The sequence below is a fragment of the Epinephelus fuscoguttatus genome, linkage group LG11 (assembly GCF_011397635.1).
Source record: "Epinephelus fuscoguttatus linkage group LG11, E.fuscoguttatus.final_Chr_v1".
NCBI classification, from domain to species: domain Eukaryota; kingdom Metazoa; phylum Chordata; class Actinopteri; order Perciformes; family Serranidae; genus Epinephelus; species Epinephelus fuscoguttatus.
The window spans coordinates 34,542,137-34,564,790 of record NC_064762.1 but is presented as its reverse complement, the minus strand read 5'-3'; the positions used below and the strand labels follow the sequence as shown (position 1 = coordinate 34,564,790).

At 41.6% G+C, this 22,654-nt stretch overlaps 2 protein-coding genes across 5 annotated transcripts in view; one reads left to right on the top strand and one right to left on the bottom strand.

The window, feature by feature from the left end:
• The window catches only part of rev3l (REV3 like, DNA directed polymerase zeta catalytic subunit), a 99,520-nt gene extending 90,596 nt beyond the window's left edge, over positions 1-8,924 (top strand). For all 4 annotated transcript variants that reach the window (XM_049590280.1, XM_049590278.1, XM_049590277.1 and 1 more), the window contains exons 24-32: positions 92-200; positions 1,923-2,129; positions 2,509-2,618; positions 5,190-5,304; positions 5,509-5,646; positions 5,978-6,168; positions 6,714-6,960; positions 7,533-7,748; positions 8,768-8,924. In XM_049590280.1, the coding sequence (XP_049446237.1) occupies positions 92-200; positions 1,923-2,129; positions 2,509-2,618; positions 5,190-5,304; positions 5,509-5,646; positions 5,978-6,168; positions 6,714-6,960; positions 7,533-7,748; positions 8,768-8,908 (1,474 nt within the window). In that variant the 3' untranslated portion in view covers positions 8,909-8,924. The remainder of the gene's footprint in view (positions 1-91; positions 201-1,922; positions 2,130-2,508; positions 2,619-5,189; positions 5,305-5,508; positions 5,647-5,977; positions 6,169-6,713; positions 6,961-7,532; positions 7,749-8,767) is intronic.
• A 1,326-nt stretch (positions 8,925-10,250) lies between these two features.
• mfsd4b (major facilitator superfamily domain containing 4B) lies at positions 10,251-18,538 on the bottom strand. The gene is made up of 4 exons (XM_049590281.1): positions 17,922-18,538; positions 16,103-16,271; positions 15,685-15,801; positions 10,251-11,885 (listed from the first exon to the last, which is right to left on the bottom strand). The coding sequence occupies exons 1-4, from the start codon at positions 18,201-18,203 to the stop codon at positions 10,579-10,581; spliced, it is 1,875 nt and encodes a 624-aa protein (XP_049446238.1). The 5' UTR covers positions 18,204-18,538; the 3' UTR covers positions 10,251-10,578.
• Positions 18,539-22,654: the final 4,116 nt, after the last annotated feature.

Here is a 22,654-nt window from a genome sequence, read left to right as displayed (position 1 = left end):
TGCCCGCAGCACAGTAACAACTGATTACTGACACAGGATGAGAATTCTCTCTCTCTCGAATGACATTCATCCACCTATGTCTCTGTTTCAGGCCTGATGAGTTTAAGTTTGGCTGCACCTCCCTGCGTGTTCCTCCAGAGCTCCTCTACCAGCTCCGCAATGACATCACCGTGTCTCCCAACGGCATCGCCTTCGTCAAGGTACAGCACCCTCTACTCTCCACTCGGAGAAGATTTTATCTAACACTTAACGCTGTCCCGGAAAAACACTTGGCCCGAGTATGAGTCATCTCTGAGTCCTTCAGCAGTGCAGGTTTATTAAGGGTCATTAGCTGCTGCGGAAGCCAAGCACATCTACAGAAAGCCCACTTCATGCTCTACGTCCCTCCATTCATTGTTTTCATTCATTCACTCAGTGCTCCACACTTCCTGGCTCTGGTCCTGCAGTCTTATTACGTAACACACACAGTACAGTGAACACTGACCATGTGTGCTGAGGTTATTTAAAGGCACAGAAGGAAATCAGGTTTGCTCTGGATCTGATTTTGTTTCTCTATCGCTGGAGATTTGGCAAAAAACAATCCTGATGTTGTTTAGACTGGCCATCAGTGGACTTGTTTGTGGACTACTCTGTTGCTGTGTCCTAAATCTACACTGCACACTAACTGCACACACTATGTATTATTATTCATTGTAATAGAACACTGTAAGAGCAATCAACGTACTTAACTGTTTGGATACATTACCTAAAACGCTGGTCGTTAATCAAGCTGATTTTAGAGCGCTGCTGCTGCCAGATTTTAAAAAGATTTAATACTTATTTTGTTACTCTAACTCTCCCTGGAGTTGTTTCACTTCACCTCTGCAATTTGTTTTAATGTTTTTGCAGCTGTGAGTAGCATCTATTTCCTTTGCGCATTGCAGTGCTGGTCATTGGATATTGTCAACAACAACACCCTCAAGTCCAAAAGCAGTTTTTGCATTTATTTTTCCAAAATTGGGACACAGTTCATGAGTTTATGAGTGCTTGATTTATTCGATAAAGATAGATCTGTTTAGGTTCGAATGTGAAAAGAACATCTCATTTCAAAAGATACAGAGCTGAGATTATGGTAAACATAAACTCCTTCTAAAAGATGGTTTCTGATTTCTTACAACTCGTTAACACATTCAACAAACATTTAAGATAATTCAGGACTAACATTAGCTCCCTATAAAGTGAGTAAACATTATGTTTACCAGCTATGCTAAGCTCGTCTGTAGTTTAACCCTTTTTATAACTGCTGATTTATTAAATGGGAGTTCTAGTGAGTGAAACATGATGCTGAATTTAGCAGCAGACCTCAGTTATGTCAGTATAATTAGGTAGTGTTGATACACATAATATTTATTTTTATACGACATGAAAGAAATATGCTAAGTCAGTAACAAATTCTCAGCCTAGATGACTTGCAGTCATCTTAAAACACACAGTTCTGTTCAGTGTTCTTACTTCTAATCAGACTTTTTACAGCCAGGAGAAAGATATTCTCCGGCAAAATCCATGACAGTATCATGAAAGTGACTGACCTCCGCTGGCTAAATCAAACCCAGAAAGACAGAAATGTGACTTTAAACCAACTACAATTTTCAGTCAGCAACAAAAAATAAATTGCCTTGAAAAAGTTCTTGAGTGTTTAGTGAAGCAGCGACAATAGATGTCACATCAAGTTCTGTATATACACTCCTATTGGTTACGTTATGGATCAGCATTCTCAACAGTGCCCATGACTCTGCTTAATACAGTGCAAAAACAGTCTTGTTGGTATTGAAGACTGTATCCCAAACATGAGATGTGTTTCATCTGTGACAGGAACAAATTAGAGTGGAGACACTCTCTTCATCACTGCACCAGTGTTCACCCTCTCTGTTGTTTGTGTCCAGTCGTCTGTGCGTAAAGGTGTCCTGCCCAGCATGCTGGAGGAAATCCTGAACACGAGGATCATGGTGAAGCAGTCAATGAAAACCTACAAGCAGGACAAGGCCCTGATGAAGCTGCTGGACGCCCGGCAGCTCGGACTCAAGCTCATCGCCAACGTCACCTTTGGCTACACCGCCGCCAACTACTCTGGACGCATGCCCAGCGTGGAGGTAAGCTCATCAAAGGTTACTGTCAGCTGTCTGCACTGTGCACACTGTCCCACCAAATTCTGCCAATTTGGATTTATGAAATTCTCCCAAACTTCAGTGGGAAAAGTTATGACAAGGAAAGCAGCTTTTTTTTTTTTTAATATTCCAAATATCACCATATTTAAAGCCATCTGTGGCTGCTCTGGAGAGGTGGAGTGGATATAACACGACATATTTTCATGAAATTCCGTTTCTACTGTTCTTGCAAACCTCTAATGATCTGGACCATGGTTTCCTGGAAGAAAATGCAAACTTAATCTGTGTGAAATAGACATTTCTGCAGAACATTTCATTAATCCTGTGCTGCAGTATATGTTCACGTCTCACCTGCCCTCTCTAGATTGGAGACAGTATCGTCCACAAAGCCAGAGAGACCCTGGAGAGAGCCATCAAGCTGGTCAATGACACCAAGAAATGGGGAGCGCGTGTTGTGTATGGAGACACAGACAGGTAAACGTCCCACTTTAACAAATCCAGTCACTGCTCCATCATCAGATCAGCAGGAATACAAGTAAAACATGGCGACTGATACAAACTGATGTGAGTCTACAGCCACAACTGACACACTGTAATAGTTCCTGTTAGCTGTCTCTCATCGTGAGTTAACACTGTGCTGATGTGTCACTGCTCTCTGATGGCACCTGTACTGTGTTCTCATGGAGCTCCAACACTTTGAACAGTCAGATTTTTTTATTGTTTTGACAACTAGCTTCAAGGCACTAATTAATTTTAAGTATCGAAAAGGAGGCAACTGTTCTCTTCTCCAAGCAGTGATTTGCAGACTTTTTGTTCCTGCAGGGTTTGTGAAGTTTTAAACTGCAGGAATCCACTTCTCAACTCTTCTACACTTTGCTAATTAAACTAAATTACTTGATTTGGGAAACCAAAAAGGAGATCTGGGTCTGTGTTTAACAAGCATCACAGGAGGAAATAATCAATAATTCTCAGTGACACTTAGTTGGTCAGACTGGCAGGCTTCACTCTGCTACCATGCATATTAAGTGCAGTTGCAGCACTCGTCCTTACAGTGCCTGTGTAGGAGGTATGAAAGTGTATGGATGAAAAACACAACAGAAATTCCTCCCACTCTGTCAAGTCATGTTGCGTCCAAAATTGTGTACCATGAACTACATACCCAGTTTGTGTACTATTGTTCAACATACTTTTGTGAACATAAACAGTAGTATGTATCTTGAGCTCTAATCACTGAGCTGAGCTGTAATCACCACATCACTTGGAGAGAGCCTGCTTGCTGGTTGGAGACGCGTACTGTAACCATTGTAACCTGTGTTGACCTTGGCTTGAGTTTCTGTCTGGATCAAAGTGGCAGTGTGACCAACTGACATCCCTGGAGACATGTCATTAGCGTGGCTAACAAAAAGCCCAAACTCATATGTTGTACCTGTAACAAAGCTCAGTAACCTTGTAATATGTCATCCATCTGTTGTGGTGTCCCTACCGCAGAACGTCATATAGTGTTTCCTAAATCGCACATCAGGCAGCAGACTCGTGACCAAAGGTATCACCTCTGGAGGTAATTTTTACTTTTTGACATTGATTCTTACAGAGCTGTCTTTGTCGCTGTCTGCTGTCTGATATGTTGTCTGCCACATTGCATTGTGGGACATTTATGCGAGCATAGTGTCCAGTGTTGGCATTCCGTGATGTTTCAGTGGAAACACCACCCACTTTTTTGTACTATTAGTTTCATATGAAGTTTATTAACATACTAAATAATCCCACTTACTGTTTTAGACTACTAAATGGCAGACACACCATACTGACTCCAGAGAACTAGCAGTGACAAAAGCCCTCTGCTGTGTTACCTGGCGTCGAAGTGTCTCAGCCAAAAAGTTGAACATGAACACACTGCAGAGGCTTCAACCAATGGCCAACCAGCATGTGCATGCTGCACTTATGTGAGAGGAAATAACTCTCCACATCAGCAGACCACGAAAGGCTGTATTCGACATTCAAAAAGTGAAACCGAAAGACCATCTTGTTGCTGGTTAGCCAGGTAGCACATTAACAACGCAATCCAATGTTGAAACAACAGAGCATATTTATTGCGTGCCAGTGAACAATAGCACAAACCACCAAGCTGATGAGTTTAGAGTCTTAACAAAAATAATCTCATCTCATGTAACAAGTTTGTTTTGGTCTCACTCCCTCTTGACTTTAGCTGTTTGTTTACCTTCCTCACTTCTGTTTCTCGTCTTGTGCGCTGAGCTGAGTGTTTTTTATTCACCAGTGGGCTCCGCCATCAAAAATTGTAATGATCATCAGCCAATAAACAGCCAATGGGGGCCGATGAGGGCCAAGGGTGTGGGACACACCTCACTGACTAGAGCAACAGATGCTCACAGACGGCCCAACATGGACTGACGGCGGGCGTCGACTTGTGTCAGGGGATTAAGAGTGAAAACATTTAATCAACTTCCATTACTCAGGGACTGACTCTTATCTTCAGTCGGAGAACTCCACAGGAGTCCTCACCTGTGCCACAGTGATGATTTGGATCTGGCACTATTTACAGTTTTGGCAGCAACAAATCACTTTTTGATTGTTGTCACAGCAACTCAGATAATTAGCACTTGAATTAATTTCCCACCAATCAGCTTGACATTTAAGTCCTGCACTGAGGCAGGAATGTTTAGTTGAACTTGCAATCCAGTTCCAAATAAGGTGCTTGATTAAAAACAGACCTTGCACAAGAGGTTAACTGACTTTCCTCTGCTAATTAACATTTAGAGATATGTTTTGGGACTGTTTTTATGCCTTTATTTGACAGCCAACAGAACAGAGATGATAGTAAATGAGGGAGCAGAGAGACAGAGAATGAACTCAGTTCCAGCTGTGGATGTCATGGTTCACAGTCAGCTCTAACCTTAAGGTCAGCAGGTCATCCCAGCTGCTGAACTTCTTGAGCACTGACTGGAACTGAGTGAAGGGATGGTGACGTACAGAACAGATGGACTGTCGAACTGAGAGCCGCTGTTTGTGTCTCTGTGTGTTTCGCAGCATGTTTGTTTTGCTGAAGGGAGCCACCAAAGAGCAGGCCTTCAAGATCGGCAACGAGATCGCCGAGGCGGTGACTGCAACCAACCCCAAACCGGTCAAGCTCAAGTTTGAGAAGGTAGTGCTTCTCTCTCTCACACACACACACACACACACACACACACACACACACACACACACACACAGGCAGCAGCCTCTCTGTACTGCCTGCACTTTGATTTTGATTTGTCAGTCCAGATTTTCACTCTTAATCGGCACATGTGGACACACTCAGAGGTAATTATTGATCTGTGTGTGTATGTTTGTGTGTGTGTGTTCCCAGGTATATCTGCCCTGCGTATTGCAGACAAAGAAGCGCTACGTGGGCTACATGTACGAGAGCCTTGACCAAAAGGAGCCCGTGTTTGACGCCAAAGGGATCGAGACAGTGCGGCGCGACGGCTGCCCCGCTGTTTCCAAGGTAACAGGCAAACCCCTCATTTCACTCTGCTCTACACCAATCACAGCCATGCCAGTTTTCTTCCCGCTCTCGTTTACTCGGACTGCTTCACATGTGTCAATCAGGCAAAAGAGCCCTGCCTGCTCAGAGACATGATTTGTTTCTTTGTTAATCTGGAATCATATTTAAATATCACGGGATGACACAGCAGGTCACGCTTGTGTTTGTGCTTTGGTTATATTTTATATGAATCTTTCTTGATTTGAACCACTTTATCTCTGTGTTAGATCTTTTTCTTCATTCACTCTTTATTCTCCTCTCTTCTGTCTTGTCATTAACGTGTGTTGTCCAGATTCTGGAGCGTTCCATTAAGCTACTGTTTGAGACTCGGGACATCAGCCAGGTGAAGCAGTTTGTGCAGCATCAGTGCGTGAAGGTCCTGGACGGCCGGGCCAGCATGCAGGACCTTACCTTCGCCAAGGAGTATCGGGGCAGCGGCTCGTACCGACCAGGGGCCTGCGTGCCCGCCCTGGAGCTCACCAGGTGTGTGTGTGTGTGTGTGTGTGTGTGTGTGTGTGTGTGTGTGTGTGTGTGTGTGAGACAGTACAGTACAGTGTCAGTGGCCATTTGCAGAAAGCCACATGCAGACAAACACCACACAGAAAGACAGAGAAAGTCCTTAGTTTCACTCGGGTCGTCGCGCAGCAGAGAGCAGGAGAGCTTGCTGTCAACTACAGTTACAGTAGTCAGTGTGAATCCAATTACTCCTTCCCCACAGTGCTCATTGTCTGGCTGCACTAGCCTGCATGTACAGTACCTGAGTCTGTTGCTAGGCAACCCAGCTCTTAATGGGTGAAAAAAAAAAAATCTGATTTCAGAGGCATGGGTGAGAGGGAAACGTTCTGCCTCATTCATGAGCACCAGTATAGTTTATCTCATGTATTTATCGGGCGGCTTGATTCCTGATGTTGCTGAATTAATTAAGTTTGATTGTGGAAAATATTTGATGGCAGCAGAGCGGCGTTAGATCTCTGAGGTTCAACAGTTTTGATGACAGTTGTCAATTTTTGTGCTTTCCTTTGTCTCAGGCGTATGATGGCGTACGACCGTCGCCTGGAGCCCCGCGTGGGCGAGCGGGTGCCCTACGTGATTGTGTACGGGATGCCTGGCGTGCCCCTCATCCAGCTGGTGCGCCGGCCAATGGAGGTGCTGCAGGATCCCAGCCTCCGCCTCAACGCCACTTACTACATCACCAAGCAGATCCTGCCGCCGCTGGCTCGCATGTTCCAGCTGATCGGAGTGGACGTGTTCAGCTGGTACCAGGAGCTCCCCAGGGTAAGATGGAGAGGAGTTAGGAAATGAGCAACCATTATGATTTTTATCACTCTGCAATTAAGAAGCAGTGCAGATGAATGGTGATAATTAACATATATAACCCACATGAAAACCTTCAGTGTAAATGCAGAAAGCATAAGGAGCGCTTCAACGTGACAGAAAAACCTGAATGGGTTGGAGTTTAGAAAATGAATTGTATTAGAGCACTGTTGTGTTGCGTCCCCTCCTGTCACAATAAAAGCAGACTCTGAGAAGGTCTTTTCCTTCAGTGTGTTTAGTGGAGAGAGAACAAAGGATGAAGAGAAAATCTCTCGTGTGCTTCCTGCTGAGGATGGAATGAGACTCATCAAACTGCAGCGCTGCTGCTGCTGCCTCAGTCTTTGTGTCAATACTAAAGTCAGCTTCCTCTATGACAGAGCACACATGCCATCTGCTGGTGGAGCTGAGAGCAGAGCCAATCAGAGTGATGAATGACCTTACACCGCTGTGTGTGGTCGTGTGAATGGCCACTGATTAGATGCAACAGTTTCACAATGTGATCCTTCTTTTAACTCCCCTGTCTCTGCACACAGATCCAGAAGGCGTCCTGCTCCTCGGCGGTGGGCGGAGAGGAAGTGGGGAGGAAGGGAACCATTTCCCAGTACTTCACCACGCTTCACTGCCCCGTGTGCGACGACCTGACCCAGCTGGGTGTGTGCTCGCGGTGCCGCGCCGAGCCCCAGCGAGTCGCAGTCACGCTCTACCAGGACATGAGACAGTGGGAGAGTCAGCAAGACAAGCTGCTGAAGGTGAGACACTCGGCAGATTATAGTTTGGATTCTAGCTCCAGACATGTTTTAACATTTTTAAACTGGCATCTTCTTCTACATACAGTAAGTGTATAAGGGCCAGTGTAGGAATGTAGGAAAAAAACATGTCCCATTATGGTTCAAAAATTGTTCCAAAATAAATGCTATCCTGATGTCCGAGACGTTACCTTGGCTGTGTTCGGCCCCAACAAAATGCCACAAAATATACATTCTTAAAACTGAAAGTAATAATGACTCACGCCCACCTCAGCCTCCAGCATGACTCTGTGTGGATTGTGTTGCTCTTTGTACTACGTCACATGACTTTATGGCAAAAAGCCCTGAAGGCAAACGTTTCCCATGTAAGATTAGAGACAGTTTGGATAGAGTACTGTGGCTCCCACAGATATCAATTTATGTATTTAGAATTTAAGAGAATATTATAGAATATTATTATAATAAGTTTTTTCTCATAAAGTTGCAGGGTTTTTTTCTTGTAAATACATGACTTGTATCATGTAAATTGAAGTTGAATTTTTTTTTTCAGACTATTACCCCAGATTAACAGACTACCATTACATCAGACAAAAGTATTAATGCATTTACAGAGTTGTGTGAACACAATATAATCAAGATTTAGGTGCATCAGACTCTCCACTCTCTGTCTTGTATCAGACAGTAAGCACCATGTCTTACAAGCATATCTATAAGAAGGAGAGAGAACCTTCTTCCTGTCTGTCAGAGGCCACACTGTGAGACACAGTCAGTCACCGTTTGAGATAACAGGAACACACAAAACATTTTTACGAGTCTTTGTTCGTAGCAGCCTTTGGCCCCGTCTCCACGGGTTGTTTTTATAGTCATAGATAAAGCACTGCTACAACTGTGATCTGACTCTGAGCTGGCAGGGCAGGTAAGGTCAGAGATAATCAAATACCTTTCATGTCTTACAGCCTTTCTACAGTCTAAATTTAAAAAAGACTTGCCTCAAGAGTGTATGTGTGTGTGTTTGTGTCCAGATCTGTAGGAACTGTAGCGGCTGTGCAGAGCGGCAGGTGCCCTGTGTGTCTCTGGACTGTCCCGTCCTCTACAAGCTGTCCCGGGTCAACAGACAGCTCTCCAAGGCCCCCTACCTCCGACAGCTGCTGGAGCAGTTCTGATTGGCTCCCGAAACCAAGGAGCTCGCCCGCTGATTTGGTGCTAATCGCTGCCCCTCAACCCCCACCCTCATCTCAGTGTTTGATTGTCCACTCAGTTGTAATAGTTTAAATGGTGCTTCGATTGAACCCCGTCGGGTTTTCATCCTGTCTTGTAACTGTTCTTCGTTCTCCAAGTATTTCTCTGCGTGTGCAGACTGTCTGGTTGGAGCCTCCTGTGGGGCTCGTGTGTGTCCTCATGCTTGTTTGCTGCCATCTCCATTAGCTGCTATGGGCCGAGTGAAGCTGGTGTCTTTGGCGACACAGCGACAGACTGCCTGTCATGGAACTGAGAGCAGTCCAATCAAGGATGAGTTGTTGTATCACGTATGCGCTGTAGCAGTTTGAAGTCATTGGTTTTTAAGGAGCTCCTTCCAAAAACTCAAGACAAACTACATTCAAACCACTAATTGACTTTTCTTCATTTTTATAATCGGCTGCAGTCGTTGTGTAAATAGTTCCTGTATAGCTCCATCTATAATCTCACTGTGCATTAGCATTAAAAAAAAAACTAAAGCTCCGGCCATGAATGCAATCAAATCTGTTTTTATGCATTCTGTTAAAGGATGCCATTTTTCGTGTTTCTTTTAACCTTGATTGTATCGATGTTCATTTTGACAGATTTGACACTTCACACTCTACAGAGTGCGGCAACTGGAAACTCTTTTCAGTTTTTCTAAAAATCTGGGACTGTTGCAATACTGTATTTTGATAATTTATGTCATGAAGAGTCTATTGTTTCCTTGTGCATATATGGTTTTGTGTACTGTGCAAAAAAAACAAACTCTGTCATCAAACCACGTCAAGATCCAATCTTCAATTCCCCATCCAGCCGTACACAGGATCTGTGTATTTGTATAAATGTATAAAATAATAATGAAGGAGGTGTTTTTTTGTTTCTTTTTAATGGACATTGCTGTGGGTGGAGGTTTGAGATTGATATAATAAAAAGTCAATGTATTAAAATGCCTTCTGTCGATGATTATGTTTTAAAAAAAAGATTCAAATGAATCACAGTGACAACACGTGTGATTGAGAGATCCACGAGCCACGACACATCACAGTACATGACAGAAACAACAAATCAAATCTCTTCTTTACAAAAGTGCAACAAAAACTTCATTCAAATCGTATAACTTATCACACATTTCCTGCCGTTGATAAAGTCACTGCAATAGTGCAAAATTAATAGACATTTTTTAAACATGTTTTTGGCAGCAGGGCGGCCTGATGAAGAGTGTGACCGTCCCTGGTTCGTCTCATCTACTCTGCTCATGTGTCCTCGAGCAAGGCACTGAATCCTACCAGCCCAGGGACCAATGATGTACTATTTAAAACTGTTTGAAGCATGGCGGTACCCTTCATCATCCAGGAGAGGTCCAAAAGCTTCCAAAGACACTGATGACTGTGCAAAACCCCAAACTCTGAGTCTCTGAGTCACCACACTATGGATAGTTTATAAGCTGTACAGGTTTCAGTCAGTAGTGTTGCATTCACTGCACAGTAAATCAGCTGTTCATAAATATCTGAGTTTTTAAGCTTCTGGACGACAAATGAGCACAGACGTGTGAAGGCATGGCTCTTCTAGTGTTCAGTGAGAGATCAACAGCACTTAGGAGTCACAGGTGGAGGGTTCAGTCTCTCTTCTCTCTGTCCAGAGAGAGCAGCAGTTTGCGTCTAGGGGAGTCTCCTACCAGGGAGATGGTGTCTGAGAAAGAAGCTCCACTCGTGGGCTCTGTCACCAGGTGGTTAGAGGCAGCAGAGCTCCCTGTCAGACCGGTGACGTCAGGAGGAGAGGAGGCCTTGCTGGGTGAGCTGATGAGACTTGCCGTGTCATCCATTTCAATCACCTCAAAGTCTGCGTCGTTCCACTGATCAGCCTCGTTGTCCTGCTCCTCCTCTTCCTCCTCCTCGTCGTTGGCTCCTGAGTCCAGCAGCGCCTGACGGTACTCGCTGTCGTCGGCATCAGGCCGGCCCCTGACGCGGGGTTTCCTGCTCTGGCTGCTGGGGGCCGAGGCCAGCTTGTACATGACCGGGAAGAGGATGGAGGTGAAGGTGGCAGTGATGAGCGACAGGTACATGAGCAGAGGCTGGTCGTGGAACTTCCCCAGCAGGAAGCCAACAAGAGCGGGAAGCACCATCTCGCCCAGTGCCGCCCCCACCACGAAGGTTGCCGCCATGTGGGCTGTCACTGTGGTGTACTGCTCCGCCCAGGAGATGCCGCTGGGGAAGGTGGTGGCCATGGAGGCGCCATACAGACCGGTGCAAAGCCACAGAGCCACTCTCTCCTTGCTGAAGAGGCAGAGAAGCAGAGAGGACACCGTGGAGCCCACCAGGCTGAGCAGGATCATGGTGCCTGGGTATATGCACGCCGCAAAGAAGATGGCCAGCCCCCTGCACGCCGCAAACGTCCCCCAAAACAACGAGTTCAGCCCAGCTGACTGGGACTGAGGCATGTGGGCATAGTCCTTGGCGAAGGTGAAGATGAAGGAGCCGTATGCTACCTCCGCACCTACGTAGGCAAAGAAGAAGAAGAAGAGCAGGACAGTGAGAGCTATGTGATGTTTGGCCACCAGGGGCTTTCCCGATGACGTGCGGGCTTTGTCACGCGAAGAGCCCCTGCGGGAGTAGAGGATGAAGAAGAGGAAGGAGACGAGAAAGACAAAGGAACCGATGACGATGTAGGCCCACATGGATTTAAGGGTGCTGCTCCTGCTGTGGATGTAGCGGATGAACGTGTGTGCGTCAGGGGCTTTGGGGACCGGCTCTGTGTTGACAGGAAGTGAAGAGTTGGTCAATGTGCTGTTGATGACGTCAGTCCCAAACAGCAGCTTGGCTATGATGGGAGACACAAAGGCCCCGGCTGCGAAGCTGAAGTGCAGAGCCTGCATGTGAGGGCCCGCCTGCTCGCCCCATGTGTTCAGGATGAGGACGTTACCACCTGACGGACAGAGGAGAAAAACATTAATAAAGCATAAACCATCATCAACATGGTGTTCTGCAGTGACATCACATTTACTCATGTAAAGTGCTTTTTCTTTCTCATACTTTGATGGACACACACTGTGCAAAACATCCACTAAGGAAAACTTCTTCAGGTATTCACTACAGTGTAAAAACACAAAGCTCTGCAGGTATCAGAGGTCAAGTTTTTAATAATGTGCACGTAAATTAATAAGCAAAGCCCTCAAAGTAATAATGTGGACACAACTTGTTATCTCATAAAATGTGTTTGAGGAGCAGCAAAGACAACACAATGTGTAGTGTTAGAAAACCCTAATTACAGCCATAAATCTCTGTCAAAGTCTCAAATCTAATACAAACTATACTGAACCCAGGAGAGGATGTTAGCTGGCACTGCGTTATTTTAAGCTTACTTCAAGTTGGCAGTTAGTGTTAACAGAGTCTCAGCAGGTGGCTAGCCTAAATGCTGTGCCTCGAGTTAAAGGGACAGTTCACAACAAAATCGGCTACATCTCTTTCGTCTTATTGATAGATTAATGCATAACCTTTGTCCCAACAGTGACAGAAAAACTCTTTTGACAAGGCGCAACAATACACACGACTCATTTACAAACTTGGTTGAAGTACAGTGTCTATTTTAGATTGTTCAGGGTGGTTATTACAGAGGAAGATCAGGATGGCTTTCCTGATCACTGAATGGTTATACAGTTCAGATAGAGGAGTTTGGGGTGAGCTGATTATTTGGTTGGCCTGATTAGATATGTGGGAGAGTTTTGTTTTGTGTTTGGTGCTGAGAGAGTTGCACCAGGATGAAATGTTAGAGGTGAGAATGGATTCTGTTTCCCTAGTACTGTTTATTAGTCTAGATTGTTTTGGTGTAAGTTGACACATGGTTGAGATATCATCTGTCTTCTCTCCAATATAATGGAACGAGATGGCACTCAGCTTGTGGTGCTTAAAGTGCCAAAAAAATAAATGTGAAAAACTCAACAGCAATGTCTCTTTCCAGAAATCATGACTTGGTTACTCAAGATAATCCACAGACCTTGCTGTGAGCAGTTTCATGTAGGGACTATTTTCTTTCTACCAAGCTACACCCACCACCTGTATCACTGTGCATAAGGAAGCATGCATCTACTGCTAGCTCACCTAGCACCACTCAGCTAGCTAACCTTAAAATTCAGCCAGTGAAGATGCCATTAATATTTGCATCTCGCTCTGTCAGCAGCATGAACCTCTCATCAATGAGTAGATGCATGCTTCCTTCAGCGTGGGTGTAGATTGGTAGAAAGAAAATAGTTCCTACATGTTCACAACAAGGTCTGTGGATTATCTTGAAGAACCAGGTCATGATTTATGGAAAGAGACATTCCTGTTGAGTTTTATCAGATGTATTTTTTAGCACTTTTTTCAGTACACCACAAGCTGAGTGCCATCTAGTTCCATTATTTTGGAGAGGAGGCAGATATCTCCAGCACTGTGCAACTCACACCAAAACAATCTAGACTCATTAACAGCACTACAGTTAAGAGGTAAAATATGTGTTTTTGTATTTGGGGTGAACTGTCCCTTTAAATGGTTAGTTGTTGAAGCTGCTCTGAGCAACATTTTATATTAACAATGAGTTAAATAACTGTAATTTAAAGGGTGTGACACTTGTAGTGACAAATCAGTAAGTCCCATCAACCTCATTTCCAGCAGCAGCTGTACTCAGCGAAAAAGCTCTGATAGACCACCTGTACGTAACCTACTAAACAGCAGACCGACGCAGAGACTAGCTAGTGAACATTGTGGAACATTTAGCAGCTAAAGAGGCCTTTTTTTCCCTAGGAAGTTGATGGAGACCAAAACAGCTAAAAGTAATGCATATCGGACTTACAGTCATCAGGTACCAACTTCACCAACTTTAGAAAGTAATAATATGATAGTGTTGAGTTTACAGTATACTGTGCTGCCCCCAAGTGGCCAAAAAGAATGAATTAATCTGGGTTCAAAACAATCTGGAGGTAAAATGGTTGTTTTAATTCTCAACAGTGTAGAGAAGACAGAAAGCAGATAATCAATGCAGGCTCCCCAGCTCAGGCCAACAGCAGCTAAACAAATGTCCCACCAAAGCTGTAAAGCATCAGCTATTAACACACCTGGGCTCTGAGTTAATCCTTGGTAGGTCCTGCCCTCTACCAGCCAGCCAAATAAAGACTAAAATATATATCAATATAGTCACAGACCCTTTCAACAGCAGGCATTTAGGACTGCCACAGAAGGAAATGCACAGGTGTTATTAATAACATTAACGATGGCTGTGTTCCAGTACGCCATGTCAGTGAGGCAGTGTGCATATTAGCAGGGAACTCCTACACAGAATGCTGCCACCATTAGTGATATCATTTACATCCCTGCCTTTCCTGTATGATAAGTCAAAGGTGAATTGAGCTTAGGTACGAGGTGCTAGCCTGCTGCTCCTCCCTACATAACCAGACCGACCACAATAACCTGCTGCATCAGCTCCTACTGCTACAATGACTTCACACTATTAAACTGAGGAAGTGACTCAAGTCATTTGTGGCTATAATTCAGTAATTTGAGAGAGCTAATTTAAGGCCCTGCAGGACAGAACATGTGTTTTCATTCCTTATGACTAATTAGACCTCGTTACAGGAAAGTTTGCTGATGTCACCAAACTCCATATCCTTTAATATACCTTCTTCACTGCAGATATTTGGACTTGAAACATTAACAATGGCTCAGTTTTATCAAGTGTCACAGTAAGCCATGACAGTGAGCGAGAATGTTATCAGTGACACCAGTGGTTTTCCTGCTATGACAAGTCAAAATGTCTGTGAAAATGTTCTATTGAAAATCATACAGCAACAAGATGTCCCGCCCTGACTAGTTCAGCAAAGCTAACAGGAAAGTTTAGATTACTTTGATTAAAACCAGTCAGCCAAATGTCAAAACAAAAGCCTGTGATGATGTATTGTGTGTGTGAGGATCTTTAAGTGGATTAAGGGAATACATTATTAATGCCTTTGATACCTGTGTGACTCCATACATAGATCTTTATTAAATAGTCTAATTCTGTACCACTAGTTATATGTTTTCAAAGCAAAATCAAACCTTAATCAACCTCATGTTTTAAAGGTACCTTCTGTATTTTCCAACCTGGACCCTATTTTCATTTTTTTGTGTCTAGGTGACTAATGGGGACTACAAATTTTGAAACTGGTCCAGTATTGTGGGAAAAGGCTGCGATGTAAACACTCTGGGCAATTATGCACTGTCAATGCAGGTCCACTAAAAGTGCTTGTTTTTTGCCACTGACAGGATCAGATTGCTATTTCAAGTGTCTGACAACATTATGGAAAGGATCCCTACAGAGATAGACCTTTTTGTTTAACCAAAACACAGCCCCTGAAATTCCTATCACCAAAGTCCAGAGTCCATTTTAATAAAGTAAGAAAAATACTTTTAAAGAAACAACAAAGAGGTCTATCACTGTAGGGATCCTATTCATAATGTTGACAGACACTTATAATAATAATCTGAGCCTGTCAGTGGCAAAAACAAGCACTTTTCGTGGGCATAAACTGACTGTGCATAATTGCCCGGAGTGGTTACATTGCAGCCTGCTTTGCCACTGCCGACTGGAGCGCTGTTGCTCAGTACTGGTCCAATTTCAGAAACTGTTGTTCATATTAGTCAGCTGGAGACAAAAACATGGGAAAATAGGATCCAGATTAAAAAATATCAAAGTTTCCCTTTAAGTGTTGTCTTACCTGTATCCAGAATACCCATAGACATCCCAATGCTGGACATGAGCCCAGTGAGGAGCAGAGCGTGCGTACAGAAAGGGATAGCACACATTCCAACTGATGTGACCAGCATAGAAAACCCTGGAGGGCAAGATAATTAGAGAGAAAATGTGTCATCTTGGAAGAACATGTTTAATGAGTCAAAATAAACTGTGATGTAAACCAAGTGGATGTTCAGAAAAAAGGGCAGTTATCACAAGTTACAAGACACACACCACCGTGTTGGTGGACTGACAATAAGAGACAGATCCTTTGATTACCCCGCCCAACCACAGCCTTGATGACATCTTTGTCACAAAACTGAGTTGGTAAAGTTTTAAAGTGGGACCTACTTGCAGCTACAGTGCAACACCTACAACAGCTACATGTGGACGAAGGTTACCTAGCAGGAGATGTGGGTTCATGCAGTCAAAGAGAATGCCTCCTAAGAGGGATCCGCCGATGTAGCCCGCAGAGCGGCCGACAAAGATGTAAGAAATGTTGCTGATGTTCTTATTCACATTCACAGCCAGGTCCTCGAACGTGGGGCCAAGAACAGAGATACTCATCCCCTGGAAAAACAAGAGATCAGCAGGAGTTACAGCGAGAAAATAAAGTTACTGCATGTGATAAAGACAGATCTACCCCTGGAAATGATTTCACATCTTAAAATGCATGCTATACGCAACATGACCTCTGGGCGCAGTGCATTCAGGTCAATTCAGGCAACTGCTGAGAGAGATGTTTAAAACCCTGCCTCTTCTTTGATGGATGTCTTCTTGTACACACAAAAAAAGCTTTGATATTAATGTTTTAAACTGCTGGAAATGTCTGTTAAACTCCACTGTTATCACCTTTGACTACGTACGCAGAACAAGAACTACAGTGACAGATTTCCATATCTATGATAATGTGTTTTAAGGTGGAACTGTTTCTCTAACAACTATCCTATTGTTTCCTAAAAGACCACACTTATAAGCCAGCTTCTTTGTTTCCAGGTTCACAACTGAGTTGAAAACGAACCGGGGTGTTGCTGAAATAACAAAGCCATTGTGTGTTTTACTTTTCCTTGTGTAAATGGAGGAGATAAACGTTACAGGAGTAAATAGAGACACTCAGGTGTATGCTGATGGATTTCAGTAATCAAGTAAAAGTGGCTGACGAACAAGTTTTGCAACTATGTAAATCCTGTCTGTGCAGGATACTCTGGCATGCACTTCCTGCACATTACAACTGGCCTTTTGCTGACTGATAGCTTGTCTCTCAGGGAATAGTAAGCTCAGGTCATTCATACATGTTTCACTGAGCAGTTTTTGCATTTATGTCTTTTTTTTTTGCTGTGCCTTTGTATCAACGAGTGAAACAGTGGATGCAGGTGATCCACATGGGTCATGAGAACTAACTTGACGCTCCTACTTGTGGTGTACAATAAAATAACGAAGGGTTGCAGACGCTGGTTATGCCAATAAAGAATGTCTGACGATAACTTGTCATTTACTGTGTACTATCTTCATTTACTCGGGTTATAAACTGATTCCTTTAACAGGTGTTGGCTATGCTACCTGATAGCATTAATTAGAATAACTTTGGCTGAGTAGATAGCTAAAGTTAGCTATCTGGCTGCCATTAGGGATGCATTGGTGCATTGAACAGCATTGTATCCCAATATTTTTGTGAGGCAATATCGTATTGTTACATGGGCTACAATAATACATTTTTATTGTATAAATTACTAATATTACAAATACAAATTAAACTTATTGTAGCCTACTAGATGAGTATAATCAATTGCTTCTTCAGTTTACTAGACACATTTTCTGTAATAAAATGGCTGACTTGAGACGAACAGACTATAACCTCTATCATATTAGATAATACAGATGTTAAAAGTTTTCCTTTGAGGACATAATTTGCAGTTTAAAAAGATAATAAATAGCAATACATATTAACAACAAGTTTTAAAAAGCAATAATGTATTATCATGACGTATGTATCGTCATAATACCATATCGTGGGGCCTCCGGTGATTCCCACCCCTAGTTGCAATATTAATATCTAAACCGTGGCTGTATTAGAACTGGATATGATCTAATAATACACCCATGACCTAAACACAGTCTGGTAAAAGGCCAGAGGAAACTCACAGATATATTTAACAGAACATTTCTGTATATTATCACACAGGTTTAAGCTAATGTTCCCTCATTCCCTCCATACTGTACCAAGCCCAGGAAAGATGCACAGAGCGCGAGGGTGACCATCCAGCGCCCGCACGCTCCATATCCGCTCCTCCTTCCGCCGACCACTTCCACCCGGTCGTCGCACACCGGTTTCGCCGTCCTCTTGACCGCCTTCAGCGCACTCTTCAGCCCTCTCCCCGTGTCCTTCCGCTTGTCAAACAGAGTGTCCTCCTCCTGGTCGTCGTTGTCGTCGTCGTCCTCCATGCTGGCGAAGCGAACGTGCTTCTTTTTAACGACGGTGTCTCGCGCGGCGGACGAAGACATACCTGTCAGTTTATGACTGCGACTGCTGGCGGTGATGTTGCGCTGTCAGGGCGCCGTTAAAGGGCGAGTAAACAGCGATAAACACCTGATAGCGGTCTGATTAGCTTCTTGCGGTTTTGCGCTTCCTATTTGTAGGTTTTTCCAGGCTGATTCCTTTAAATGAAGTCAGTCATCTTTGAGACCGCTTCACGGTTCAGAGAATGACAGTGGGTACCACTGCCGCAGCCGCGGGATCCCTCCATATGCCAGCGGCTAATGTATGGCTGCTGGATGTTTGCAAAGATCGTCTGATGATTTAGAGGCTCAATCGGTGTACCAGTGACGCACCTTCAGAAGCGTTTTCCAACCTACTTTAGGAGTAACCACGCCTACTTCCGTATGACGAGGTCCTCGATGGCAAAAAACAATTGACATATGCCAAATACCATGGAAATATCATGGTATTGTATGCCATGAATATATCATAGTATATTGTGTCATAAAAAAGTCATACTATAGTATGTCATAAAAATATCGTAGCATGATATGTCATGAAAAAGGTCATAATAACTTTGGCTGAGTAGATAGCTACTGTATGTCATGTAAAGGTCATAGTATAGTATGTCATAAAAATATCATAGTATAATACGTCACAAAATATAGTATGCCATAAAAATATCATAGTATAGTATGTCATAAAAATATCGTAGTATAGTATGCTATAAAAATGGTCATAGTATATTATGTCATAAAAATGGTCAAAGTATAGTACGCCATAAAAATGGTCATAGTATATTATGTCATAAAAATGGTCAAAGTATAGTACGCCATAAAAATGGTCATAGTATATTATGTCATAAAAATGGTCAAAGTATAGTACGCCATAACATCATAGTATAGTATGTCATAGAAATATCATAGTATAGTATGCCATAAAATAGGTCATAGTATAGTATGCCATAAAAAAGGTCATAGTATATTATATCATAAAAATATCATAGTATAGTATGTCATAAAAAATATCATAGTATAGTATATCATAAAAATGGTCATAGTATAGTATGTCATAAAAATATCGTAGCATGATATGTCATAAAAAAATATCATAGTATAGTATGTCATAAAAATATCGTAGTATACTATGTCATAAAAAGGTCATAGTATATTATGTCATAAAAAAGGTCATAGTATAGTGTGTCATAAAAATATCATAGTATATTATGTCATAAAAATGATCACAGTATAGTATGTCATAAAAATATCATAGTATATTATGTCATAAAAAAGATCATAGTATATTATGTCATAAAAACGTCATAGTATAGTGTGTAATAAAAATGGTCATAGTATAGTATGTCATAAAAATATCATAGTATAGTATATCATAAAAAGGTCATAGTATATTATGTCATAAAAAAGGTCAGAGTATATTATGTCATAAAAATATCATAGTATAGTATGTCATAAAAAAGGTCATAGCATAGTATATAATAAAAATGGTCAAAGTATAGTATGTCATAAAAATATCATAGTATAGTATGTCATAAAAACGTCATAGTATAGTATATCATAAAAATGGTCATAGTATAGTATGTCATAAAAATATCATAGTATAGTATGTCATAAAAAAGGTCATAGTATATTATGTCATAAAAATGGTCATAGTATAGTATGCCATAAAAATGGACATAGTATAGTATGTCGTAAAAAAGGTCATAGTATAGTATGCCATAAAAAAGTCATAGGATAGTATGTCATAAAAAAGGTCATAGTTTAGTATGCCATAAAAATGGTCATAGTATAGTATGTTATAAAAAAGGTCATAGTATGGTATGTCATAAAATTATCACAGTATAGTATGTCATAGAAATATCATGGTATAGTATACCATAAAAAGCTCATAGTATAGTATGCCATAAAAATATCATAGTATAGTATGTCAAATAAATATCATAACATACTATGCCATAAAAAAAGTAATTGTATAGTATGCCATAAAAAGTTATAGTATTGTATGCAATGAAAATATCATAGTACAGCATGCCATATAAGTCATTACATGGCATGGCAAAAAAAACCCAACAACAACAAAAAATCATTATATAGTTTGCCATAGAAATATCATTGTATTCATGCTTTATTATTTTTTTTTTTTACATTTTTTTTATCATGGTGTGACATAAAAATTATATTGTAGTATGCATTTTAAATATCATTAGAAAAGTCATAGTATTGTATTGCATAAAAAAGTCACAATACAGTAATCCCATAAAAAATTAATAGCACAGTATGCCATAAAATCATCATACTATACCATAGAAATATCTTTAAAAAGGCCCAAGTACACAATACCATAAAAAATAATAGTATAGACATAAAAAATTATGAAACATATCCTTTTACAATGTTCCATAAAAAGTCTAATAAAATGTCATGATATGGCAACCCATAGAAATGTCTCGTTTCTCTGTTTAGATAGTTTCCTCAACAGAACCACAACATATTCATGCATAATTCATAATAACCTGTCTAATGAAATAAAATATTACTCACCATATTCAGTATTATCCTAACCATGCAGAACATTATTTACAAGAGGCTACAGACCACACAGGCTTACACACCACACAAACAGCCAGTTCGGATGGTAGATAATGTTTTTAGTATCTGGTAATTCGAGCAGAGTAAGACCTCCTTCTGCTGTTTTCCTCTCTGATTGAGCTGACGCGTTCACGGGCTGCAGGAAGTGTTAGCCACCAGGTCAGGATTAAGAAGAAACAGCGGCCTCTTGTGTCGGGAAAACAATATAGCATAGGAATGTCACTACCATATCCTGATGTAGGGAGGTGGAGGCAAGACAACCACAGATGTCAGTGAGACTGTACGCCATCACGCAATTGGATACGTGTTTGTACCTCATAAAAACCTTCATATCATGAAGATATGAGGCCATGTTGTGGAACAAGTGCTTAACATATATTGGTAGGCTACATGTTAATATTAAATATGTAATACTTAATAAAGGTATACAATTACGTGCTTGCTAATAATAATATTATAAAGTAAAAATACTCTACTATTATACATTAAGTACTTCATTTATGATTTTAGTTATGTACTCACTATGGAGAATGAGCCCTGTCACTGCCACATTATAGAGGATTATTATGATTATATCACTGGAATTGGTGCATTCATGCATATGCATGTTAAGATGGAGCAACATAGTAAAAACAATCATCATATATTTTATGTATAATGATATAAGAAATAAGATAAAATCTGTTGTAGCTCATAACACTTAATGTCTGCTAGAAGTATATGAATACAAAGTACCACATTTCCCTCTGAAATGTAGAATATTAATAGAAAAATAATTTTGTGGACATAAAGTTGCGTTTTATTTGTTTATTCCAGATGAAAATTGGGATTTTTGTGTCCCAGCAATTTTGGTTTGTGCTGTTACACTTGATTTACTACTACTATCATGAGTATTGAAGGAAATGGGCAATATAAAGAGCTCTTATTCATATGGATGTAATGTAATAAACAATATGAAAACTTAATATTTTGGTGGCATCCTTTTAGAGGCCCCCTTCAAGGACCCTTGGTTATCCACGTGTGGGGCATTCTTTACCTCCCCGGCCGCCATATACATTGAGAATATTTGTTCCCTCAGTTAAGCCCCTTGGGCAGTTCTTCCTGTCAGACTGCTTACAAATCCAGCTTCCTTTAGAAGTATGGGCGACCATGACTGAGCATAAAGAGAACTGGGTTTACAGCATGGAGAGGATTCCTAAGCAAGCCTGCTCTGGGAACAGAAGTCTGTTAATCACAGAAATATGGGCCAAGAGATCATAAAGAAGCAGTTCATTCATTGGTGAGAGACTATGAGGAGGAGGAAGTTAAATGTTTCACATGTTTGAGGTTGTAAAATATCTGTTTATCAGATTCAGTTTGACTGCACTTGGCCTTCCCTGACACCACGGTGACAGCAATATCCTGAATATCACTGAAGTGTGTTAATGTTTAGCTGTGCTTTGCATAGATAGCCACAGGAGTTGATTGGATGTTCTTCAGTGCTTGTGTGTGAACTAATAACACACTGTACCAGACATAGTCATAAATTAGGAGAAAGTCACAGAAAATGTAAACAGCTTTTTTTTTACTGACATAAAAATGCTGAAATCTGATTGGTTTACATAACATTACATTGCATATACTGTTGTTCACCACACATCTGGCGGCAGAAAGGAAAGACAGGAAGAATAATATTTTGGTAGAAAACATTTTGGGTAACTCATGAGAGATAAGCATAAAACAAAAGTCAGCAATGTGTGAACAGAAATTAAAACAAAACTATGCTAAAATAAAATGAAAGAAGCAAAGATGCATTTCTTGCAGCAAAGCTTTACAGAGGTGAATCTTTATCTGTACTTGCTGCAAAAACAAAATGCATTCACATACACAGA

Bases quoted from the DNA above. Each gene is read 5' to 3' on its own strand.
- mfsd4b (XM_049590281.1), bottom strand. From the start codon at position 18,203: ATGTCTTCGTCCGCCGCGCGAGACACCGTCGTTAAAAAGAAGCACGTT. The intron at 16,272-17,921 runs GTACAGTATGGA...TTGTTTTTCCAG, and splicing joins GTGCATCTTTCCTGGGCTTG to GGGATGAGTATCTCTGTTCT. The intron at 11,886-15,684 runs GTAAGACAACAC...TCTGTCCGTCAG, and splicing joins TATGGGTATTCTGGATACAG to GTGGTAACGTCCTCATCCTG.